At 47.0% G+C, this 10,603-nt stretch overlaps 1 protein-coding gene across 1 annotated transcript in view; it reads left to right on the top strand.

Annotated features, from left to right (window-relative positions):
• Positions 1–10,603, top strand: part of MTARC1 (mitochondrial amidoxime reducing component 1) — a 21,649-nt gene that overhangs the window by 2,896 nt on the left and 8,150 nt on the right. The window contains exons 2-4 of the mRNA XM_007464320.1: positions 430–603; positions 3,700–3,862; positions 4,731–4,871. Of these exons, the coding sequence (XP_007464382.1) occupies positions 430–603; positions 3,700–3,862; positions 4,731–4,871 (478 nt within the window). The remainder of the gene's footprint in view (positions 1–429; positions 604–3,699; positions 3,863–4,730; positions 4,872–10,603) is intronic.

Raw genomic sequence — 10,603 nt, 5'->3', positions numbered from 1 at the left:
AGGAATGCCTCCTTGTGCCAGGCACCATGCTTCCTCGTCTTTCTCCGAGATAGATTCCTATCATCTCCTTAGGGCATGTTTATGAAAGTGACCAGACTTTCTGGCAATTGAGATGGACGTATAATTAACTTCTTTGATTTCTGTGCCATCAAGGAGTTCAAAATGTTCTGCAGATATTTTGTCCAATGCACGAGTGATTATTAAACACTTTGAAATTAACTGCCAGATTCAGTCTTGCTGGGCTGATGGGCTGATGTTTAGGACAGGCAGATAGACTGACACACACACACATACACACACGCACACAAACTCACACACACCAGGCTTACAGCAAGGAAATCAAAGATGACAGTGCATCACTGAAACTCCCCCAGAGACTGGCTGCCTGTCATGGTGGGCCATGCATACCCTGTGTTTTGAAAATGGCAGGTTTTGGCTTGTGATCAACAAGGAGGGGAATATGGTTACTGCTCGACAGGAACCCCGCCTGGTCCTGATTTCCCTGACCTGTGAGGGTGACACCCTGACCCTCAGTGCAGCCTACACGAAGGACCTGCGGCTGCCCATCAAGACACCCACCACAAATGCAGTGCACAAGTGCAGGTAAGGAAAGGATAGCTCTTAATCCTTGCATGAGCATTTATTCCTGGAGTTTTGGGAGGATGGGAAATGTGGCGGAAATCTGGAGAAACACTGTCAGTTAATTAACCATTGATTGCAAATGTACCATATGTAGGGTCAAGTCCTCAACATCGTGATGATCTAAAAGAAGGTGGAAAAGGGGAGCAGCTTCAGAAATGTGTGTTGATGTGGGGCAGAGAAACATAAAAGACTTATGTAGAAAACTATGCGATCAAAGGCATATTGACATGTCAACAAGAGAAAAATAACACCACCAGAGGATAAAGGACAAAAATGGGGTTGGAGTGAGTGGGGAGAGGGTCCTGGAAGAGGTGAGGTTAGATCAATGTATTACCTTAGGATCATCTCTATGTTGCCTGGAAAGACTGGGAATCTTCCAAATCTGAGTTATGGCGGGAGTTGCAAATGGCTATATGACCCGTGATATTTAGTTCTAATGAAAGGAAGTTCCAAAATAGAAAGGAAGAGTGTTCTGACCTGCAGATGCCCAGGGTTCCCTGTAATAGTGAGAGTGGAGATTCAGCCAGGAGACTGCGCTGTACAGAGTGTCTTTCCTCAACATCAGAAGGCCCTCAAGGGAGCAATTATTCCAGGAAACTAGCTCTGCTTTTAAGAAATCATGTATAGAGTTCATTTTTTTTAATCGTGTTATGAGAAAGTTAAAATATGTTCTAATTATACTCGTTACAGTTTCTGCCTTTTGAATGAAAATGCCACGTGAATGCTTAATTAGTCCACAGCCTATCATAGAAAATAACATCACATCAAAAAATGTAGTTACTTGAAAAATGTCTAAAGACCCCCCAAAGTTCGTAAAATGCAGAACTAATATGATTTCTGTAATATCAGAATTTTAAACATAATAATATGTTTTCATTTGAATTTGATGGTTTTTCTGATTATAAACGTAATACATATTCATTGTTGAGAAATTGGAAAATACCAAAAAATGGAAGAAAACAAAACCCATCTGAGATAACTATGATTCATATTTTGACATAGCTTCTTTCTGTCTCTATGGCTAATACTTTAAAAAACAAATTGAAATAGTATCAATCTTGAATATGGTTTATATACTTAAGGGTACGTTGAGTATTTTTTCAGATTGTTAAAAACATGGGTGTCCTCGAATGCATTTTAGCACATCCCGTGCTTATACATTTGGATTGCTTTCAGTTTTTTCCAGGTATGAAAAAGAATGTGATGGGTAACTTGGCATAAATTTCTGTTCATATCTCTTATTATTTCCTTAGGGAAAAAATTTTAGCAGTGGTTTTGCCAGTGATAAGAGTATGGCTGCTATAGACTTTTGATATATGTTGCTCAATTGTTTTGCAGAATGGTTATACCAGCTATATATTCACCAGCAGTTTATAAGCGTATCTGTTTCATCTCATTCTGACCATTATGTTCAAAAGTATTTTGCCATTTTTGTGTTAAAAACGGTAATTTCTTATTGATTTAATTTGCATTCATCATTGTCTGAGGCAAACTTTTTAATATGCCTATTGCAATTTGTATTTCATGTTTCTCCATATTCTGGTTCCTGTTTGTCTGCCGCGGTTATGTTACCAAACGCAAGTCTGTGTGCCTGATGCACAGTGAGGCCAAGCAATACCAAAATGTCGGAGTTTGGAGCAGAAAAAGCTTTACTGCAGGGCCATGCAAGGAGAGGGGTGGCTTATGCCTTAAAAAGCCCTGAACTCCCTGAAAGCTTTCAGCAAAGCCCCTTTCTAGGAGAGGTGAGGGAGGGTGTGGTTAGTTGTTGCAAGCTTCTTGGGGTCACATCATTTGTTCTTGAGGTCAGGTCACGGTCAGGTCACGATGTTCCTATAAACCTCCACCAAAACAAACGTTAGCAAATACCAATCAGAAACGTTGAACGGGAGAGACTGAAGCCGGTGGAAGCTTTTACCTTAATGTCAGTGTCCATATACTCCAGTTGCTGAGGCCTCCATGGAGACGGCTGCGACCATTAGGTCCAGGCCTGGCCCTGATGGTGGGGGGCCATGGCAAGGGCTCCAGAGCTCTGCAGGACACAACCCTCAGCGTGTCCCCGGTGCCCTCAGCTCACCCATCCGGAGGCTCTAGGGCTTGGAGGGCTCCGGGGAAAAGGAGCCCTCCGCCTCCCATCACACTCCCTGCCCCAGGACCACCCAGTGTCAGCCCCCATCCCTGAGGCCGGGCGCCAACAGCTGCACGCCCGCCCTCTCCCTATTTCACGAGTGTGGCACCTGCAGCCCTCACTGCCAGCAGCACCAGGACCTCAGGCGCCCGCCTGCTGGCTCCTGGGGAAGGAGTGGCAGTGACCGGACGCGGTGTCGGGCTGACCGCGGGCGGCTACTCAAACCTGCTGGCCCGGCCCCCTGAGCATGCCTGGCCCCTATTACAGTTGGATATGTACCCATACTGTCTTGTGGTTAAAATTTTAAAAATTTAATTACTGGTTCACTTGGAATTATGTGGAAACTTTTTTCATGGCCCCATACAGGCTTTTGGTCCATGCCCCAAAGACTACACAAGGTCACGTTTGGAAGTTGCAGAATCAGAAAGCTTAGATTAGGGTAAAGATGCCAAGAGCCCTTGGGACTCTGGTTTCCTTTGACAACCCCCAAACTATTAGAACTAATAAATGAATGCAGCAAGGTTGCAGGATACAATATTAACATACAGAAATCTGTTATGTTTATCAAGTAGATAAGAAACAAGGATTTACTGTATAGCAGAGGGAATTATATCCAATATCTTATAATAACTTGTAATGGAATATAATCTGCAAAAGTACTGAATCGCTATGCTGTATACCCGAAACGAACACAATATTGTAAATCAGCTATACTTCAAAGAATAAACGGGGGACGGGGAACAAGGCTTGAAACTGCGACTTCATTTTGGGCTTCCATATGGTTCAGAGGCAGGGCCAGGCCAAAACGACGTGTCCTGATAATGAAGGACTTACAGCGACATCATAGCCTGGTGCAGCCTTTTGGATACGTGTAGGACACGGTAGGGTGTCCAGATCTTCAAATGCCTGTTCTTTGGCCCCAACCCCTGCAGAGTGCAGGGCCTGGAGATCGAGGGCAGGGACTGCGGTGAGGCCGCGGCCCATTGGATAACAAACTTCCTGAAGACGCAGCCGTACCGCCTGGTGCACTTCGAACCTCACATGCAACCGAGAAATTCTCACCAGATCGAAGACCCGTTTCGACCCACAGATCAGGTCAGAGGAGCATCCCTTGGCTTTGGCCTCTGGTGTGTCCTATAGAAGACAGGCTTCCTTGGAAGGGGGAGAGCAGGGCGGCATGTCTGCTGAGCTCGGCTCTGTCACTTTGCCATTACTTTTGTCACAAGCAATTGCAAAAAGTAAGGCCCTTCCACTAGGAGCAGCATCTGTGTTTTTTGATTTAGGGGACTCTTGCATTTTTGCCTGAGAGCAAAAATTCCTATTTACAGAAACCTTCTGGTGCCAACGCAGCTTCAAAACTGTTCTAGGTCAGTATCTTTCCCACTCCATTCTGTAATTGCATGTGGAGTCCAACCTTTTTACACTGTGATTACAGTGGTGTGGCAGCTCACAGTTGGGCCGATGAGTGTGGGTATGTAGATCCACAGATGTAAAATGACCAGACTGGCCCTTAAAGAAATAAGGCTGTAAGAATTCATCATGAGAGTAAAACATACAGTGCTATGTAGCGCCATTGACACGGCTGTGCTGAACATTGATTTGCAGGTTGCATGAAGAATAAGTATCTGTGGAATCAATGAATACTTTTTATCACACCAAATGAGGCCATCAAACCTTAAGAAAATAAATGTGTGAGAGTTTGGAGGATGAGAAAGGGACAGCTCTAAGATTCTGATACTATGTTCTCTTCACTCCATCATGTAATTCTTGGTATCTGCAAGGCTATTTAAAGCTTCTGAATCGCTGTGACTTCTCTGTAAATAGAACTAGAGAAATACTTAGAAAGATTGTGTGGTGAGGTGGGGCGGGGGAGGGGTGGAAGGTTCCAGGAATCAGACCCATGTGACCTCTGAGAAATGCCTCTGTGTGCCTCATGCTATAACAGCTCCTGTTTTCTCATCAGATCCCGTACTCAGACGCCAGCCCCTTCTTGATCCTTTCTGAGGCATCGTTGGCAGATCTCAACTCCAGGCTAGAGAAGAAAGTTAAGGCAACTAACTTCCGGCCCAATATCATAATTTCAGGGTGTGGTGTCTATGCAGAGGTAACGCTATACCTTTCTTGCCCCTTTCCTTGGATTTAACTTTTTTTTTAAAGGTATGAGAGTCTTTGATGTTGGATTAAATTATTCAGAAGGATGCATTATGTATTGGCTCTGTATTATGCAATGATTCAAGTTTGCAATTTCTTGAGCATCTGATCAGTACAGACTTCTGTGTGGAGGATACAAATATAAATGAGGCAGAGATGCTGGCTTCAAGGGGCAGTTCAGGGTCTGAGACTTCTGAGGAGAATTCCAAGGAGGCAGGTTCATTTTGAGCCAAGTGTACTTAGCATAGAATACATGATCTGTGTGGGCCACAGAGCAGGATGTGGAAGGTGGCCTTCCTGTGTAGTCGAGGGCTCCCTTGGGAAGACAGTCATTTACAGCAGGGCTGCTGTGGGTGGATACTGTCCCCAGGCTGAGATGGCACTTCCCTAAAACTCTTCCAGTGCCACCTTCAACCTGAGATGGCTCAGCCAAGGGCTGCCCCACGGCAAGAACCCAGACTGTACCACAGCCCACAGGAGCTCTGAGCATTCTAGGGGCCGGGAGTTGGGTCAGGACACCTGGATCTGAATTCCCCTGCTTCAATAAGTGGCCGTCTGACCCTGGATAAGTCCTGGAACTTTCTGAGACCTCTGCTTCTTGCGTTTATAAAACGTGAGTAATTTCAGCTGACGCCTCCCCGAAAAGCACCAAGATGTAGAAAGTGCCCAGAGAGGTGGTCAGTGGTTTCATTGCTATAATCAAAGTAAAGGAGCTTGGTTCAGGCCATCGATCCCTCCCTGACTGTGGCCCCTTTAAGCTTCTTCCCTTCCTGGCTTTGGTCTTTGTATCACGGTTCACGTGGAAGACATTTCCTACCCCACGGTCTGAGATGGGCAGATGAAGATGGGATAAGTTAAGAGGACCTCAGATTTAGGAGGTTTCTTTGAACTGACTCGTGTCCTAGAAGGCTTTCTCTCTGAGTCTGAGTGTCCCCTAGTTGGGATTCTTTCATATTTTAAGTTGGATGTTAATACAACGCTTCAGCTGGGCTGGCCTCATTTTTTGGAATAATGTTTCACGCATCACACAATGGGTTAGTGCCCCTGTGTACTATGCACTGTGAATAGACCTGTAGGAAAACCGGGATTGAAGAAACAGTTGCTTCTCCGAAGGAGTTCACAGTCCAGGTGATTAGAATGTGAACAGGTAGTTACAGGCAGGTAAGACAGGCCAGGAAGGTGGTGAGCAGAGGGTGGTAGGTGACCGGCCACCCAACTTTTTTAACACAGACAGGAGAGGGGGGCGACTGGGCAGTATGGGCTCAGGCTCATAAAGGATGGAAATTTATTTCTCACAGTTCTGGAGGCTGGAAAGTCCAAGATCAAGGCACCTGCAGATTCGTGCAGGTGTCTGGTGAGGACTTGCTTCCTGGTTCTTAGACGGCTGTCTTCACTCTGTGACCTCATGTGGTGGAAGGGACAAGGGAGCTGCCTGGAATCCTGTTTTTTGTGTTTGTTTTAAGATTTTTTTTGATGTGGACCATTTTTAATGTCTTTATTGAATTTGTTACAATATTGCTTCTGTTTTATGTTTTGGTTTTTGGGCTGCGAGGCATGTGATCTTAGCTCCCTGACCAGGGATCGAAACCACACCCCCTGCATTGCAAGGCCAAGTATTAACCACTGGACCACCAGGGAAGTCCCCTGGAGCCCCTTTTATAAGGACACTAATTCCATTCACAAGGGCACCACCCCCATGACCTCATCACCTCCCAAAGGCCCGCTTCTCCAAATACCACCACACTGGGGATTAGGTTTCAACATAGGAAGGTTGGGAGGACACAAACCCTCAGTCTGTAGCAATCTCTGTCTCTACTCATGCCCTGGTCTGTGCTTTTCAAAACCTTCTCCACACTGGGGACCCCTTGACTAACATCTTTACACCAGAACTCTCCCTCTGCCTTCTCTGTATTTCCACTGGGGTATCTCGTCTCAGATTCAGGATGTCCAACACCGAAGGCTGAATTTCCACTCCCAAGTCTGCTCTGCCCAGCCTTGCACATCTCAGTGTATGGCAGCTCTGACTTCTAGCTGCTCAGGCCCCAAGGTGGGAACCACTCTGTGTTCTTCACTTCTTTCACGTCCCACATTCAAATAATCAACGAATCTTGGGGGCTCTGTCCTCTTGCCATGCTCCTCCACTTCCTCGCTGGGCCAGGTCCCCACCCTCTCTCCTGTGGTTTGTTGCAGTAGCCTCTCTTCCCTGGTCTATCCTTGACTGACCCCCACCACCATACAAGGTCTATCCTCATCACAGCTGAGGTCAAAATCATCTGTAAATGTAACTCACATCATGTCCTCCTTCTACTCAAAACTCTCTCTGTGTTCTCCATCTCTCTTCAAGTAAAAAATGGGATCCTTATAATTGCTGTCAAGGCCCTGTGTGATGCCACACCCTCCTAGTTCCAGAGCTTTACTTCCTGTCACCCTTCCCTTCTTTGTCTCTCTGCTGCTTCCTTCCCCGGGAACTTTGCACTTACTGGTGCCTCTGTCTGGCATGCCTTCCCTCAGGCATCTGCATGGTTCACTCCCTTACCTCTTTCACTTCCCTGTTGAGGTCTTCCCTCCCCTTCAGTGAGGCCTTCCCTGATGACCCTGTACCCTGCTTGGCCTGGACGCCTTAGTCCCCCCTGGCACACATCCCCACCTGATACACCGTGTTTACTGGGGGATTTGTTGTCTGTTTCCCCTACACATGCTTTCTGAGGACAGGACTTGACCATTGTTGTTCTCCCAGCTCCTAGAAGAACACCCAGCATGAATTCTTTGCTAAGTGAATGAATGAGCCTAGGTTGGACAGGTGACGCAGAAGGAAGAAACACCGAGGGAGGGGGCACACGAGCAGGGCTGCGCTGGCACGGAGATAACTGCTGTCTTTTACAGCATTGGTGCTCAGGGAGGGGCGTTGAGAGCCAAGGTCCTTGGTGTCAAGGGGTATCGCCTTCGGAGGAAGGGTCTGGAAAGGATTTTAGGCAAGAGAGTGGCAAAAACCAATTTGCATTGTGCACATCTGCTTGCGGCAGGGATCTGGAGACGATTGGGGCAGGTGATGCCAGGTGCAGTGGGCAAAGCAGACTGTCCAGAGGCTGAGGACCTGCACGGAGGCTTCTGGGAAGTGAACCCCCTCCTCATTCCAGAACCTGCCTCTCGTGATCGTGGTCCTTCGCTGCATCCCTTCACACCCATCATCTGCTCTCCTCACCCTCACTTCTCAGACCTTCACTTCAGCCCAAGGCTGCCCGTCTCCCCTCCCTCCTTCAGAGACCTTTTCCTGGTCAGCATTGGCCTCCCCTTGGACTGATAGGTACTACATCTGGAACTTTCCCTCCCTGGCTGCACTGCTCTTGTGTCTTTGCTGTTTCTCCTCGCCCTACTCCTCACTCAGGTAGGGGCTTCCAAAATTTCTGGCCTCGACCCTTCTCTTTCTCTACCTTCCCTTGGTGATGACACCCTCTCCTGCAGCTTCACCATCTGTCACCCTTATGTGGGTCCTTCCCAAGTATCCACCCGTGGACTCCCCCTTGCAGTGCTGGGCTCACATTTCTGACTGTCTGCTGGGAGTTTTCATATGTTCTGCGGGCCTAGCAAACTTGTCCTCATAAGCTCCGCAAACTCCCTCTCTTTACTTCACAGCTTCTATCCTGGCTACCGTATTCCTTCTTTCACCCTGGCTTAGAGCTTGTAAGTCACCCCTGACTCTTTCTTCTCCCATGTTCCCCTCATCCCCAGCCCCATCTGCTCCCTTTCTGTTCTCAGCCGCCAGCTGGATCACCTTTGTTGTCTCAAGTCTGGACCACTGAGTGGTCCTGGATGTAGTCACAGCTGAGCCTCTCAGCACCAGAGCAATCTCTTCTCCTTTAAAAGTTTGTGACAGTCAGTGTTGCTGCCTTGCTTAAAAGCCTTCAGTGGCTCCCTAGTTCTCAAAAGTCCCAAACTGCCCACTCTACCATTCTGGTCCCTCCATAATCTTGCCACACTTTGCTTTCCCAGCCTTTACTTCCAGTAAAAGCTCCAAGCTACGGACGGGACTGAGAACTATATAAGGACTGTATTCTCTTATCTCCTGCTCACCCCAAGTCTTGCCTCTCGCCCCACTTAGAAACTCCTGGCCTTCTTTAAAAGCCCAGATGAAAAGCCACCTCCCCTGAGAGATCTGTTCTGATTGCCAGACGTGGAAGAGCTGCTTCTCTTTTCCAAAGCCACACTGTGCTGTGTCTGTGCCTCTCCATATCCAGCTTCTCCTGTTTCAATTTCTTATCACCTCAGGATAACATGTTCTGTAGGAAGATTTTCATGGGCGCTTCTCTAACGTTTAATATGGTTCTGAGCCCATAGTGTGCATTCAACATGTAAATAGTTTTCTCCTTTTCCGCCAGTTTGCCAAAGAGATACTTTCCTGATGGTGGAATTTTTAACTTATTTATCTGTGATGCAATCCCCAACAGTTTTTATTGCCCATAAAAGGGGCTCTGTAAATATTTCTTTAATTAATAATAAATTAATTTCCTAACCAGAACCTTCATTTCTCTCCTTTCGGATCTTTTATGTTTTTTGTGACCACAGTGCCTCCTGGTGGAGAAATGTACACAGAGCAGGCTGGGTTGCTCTAATCCGAGGTGCCCAGCTTTTTGGACTGTTGTGAAACATGCAGTGAAGAGACTCATTTTATGATTAAAAAAACAAAAACAAAACCCTGCAATACACATATCAAGAATAATACACACTGTCAGAGTTAAAATTCCGGGCCTGGAACTTTCTCTCTGGCTGTGATCAACAAAGGACTGGGCAGGTTTGTTTTAATTCATGGATTCCTGTCTTTGGCTCTCAGGCACCTCAGGTGAGGGTAAGAAGGTCAGGACCACAATCAAATGTCCTTCCTTCTTATTACAGCCTGGAGTCCCCTCACCCTTCTTTTGTGCCTCTCAAAGTCTCCACCCTGGAAGACTCAATTCAGATCCTACCTTTACCTTAAAACCTCCCCTGCCCAGAGCAGCCAGCCAGCCACCGGCTCCGTGCTTGTCTGCAAAGTTCAACCAGCACACAGGGTGCTGTCTTGTAAAGCTTTTTCTCAATTTTTCTGAAACTTTTAAAAGGAATATTGACCATTCACTTTTCACGTGTGTATGTTCTATCTCCCCTTCTGGATTTGAGGGACACAGTTCATTGATTTGATTTGTCCTGAAAGGTAAGCACCAGTGACCCAGGCTGTAGACAAACGTCCCAGGAGGTTCCTGGGCTGGAGAGCTTTGTGAATGCTCCCATGGAGATGCAAAGGGAAGTAAAGCTACTGGCCTGCTCTGGATTTGTTCCTGTCTGGCCAGGGGAGCTACAAGGTAAACAGACACAATGATTAAGGACATTAATCCACCTTAGGCCAGCACGAAGGGATCTGATACAACCTAGAGTAATCCCCCCTCTCCATACCCTCTCCTGTCTTTCACCTGCTCCCTCCGTCAGCCCGACCCTGGCCTTCCACAGCACCTCCAGTCAAGTGGGGTCAGTCAGGGAGGCTTCCTGAAGGAGATGAGTTTCAATTCCAGCCTTACAAGTGAGAGGAGAGGGAGCATTTCATTTCAGGGGAAAGAACCAACAAATCAAAGGTAGAGGGAGGGAACAGCGAGGCGTGATGTACAGTTGGCCATCTTTGATGGAAGTGGCTTCATCAGCTGTTGAATCATGCGAAGT

Source organism: Lipotes vexillifer, unplaced genomic scaffold (assembly GCF_000442215.2).
Source record: "Lipotes vexillifer unplaced genomic scaffold, Lipotes_vexillifer_v1.1 scaffold33, whole genome shotgun sequence".
NCBI classification, from domain to species: Eukaryota; Metazoa; Chordata; class Mammalia; order Artiodactyla; family Lipotidae; genus Lipotes; species Lipotes vexillifer.
The sequence above is the reverse complement of the archived record's forward strand: the minus strand, read 5'-3'. Positions and strand labels throughout refer to the sequence as shown.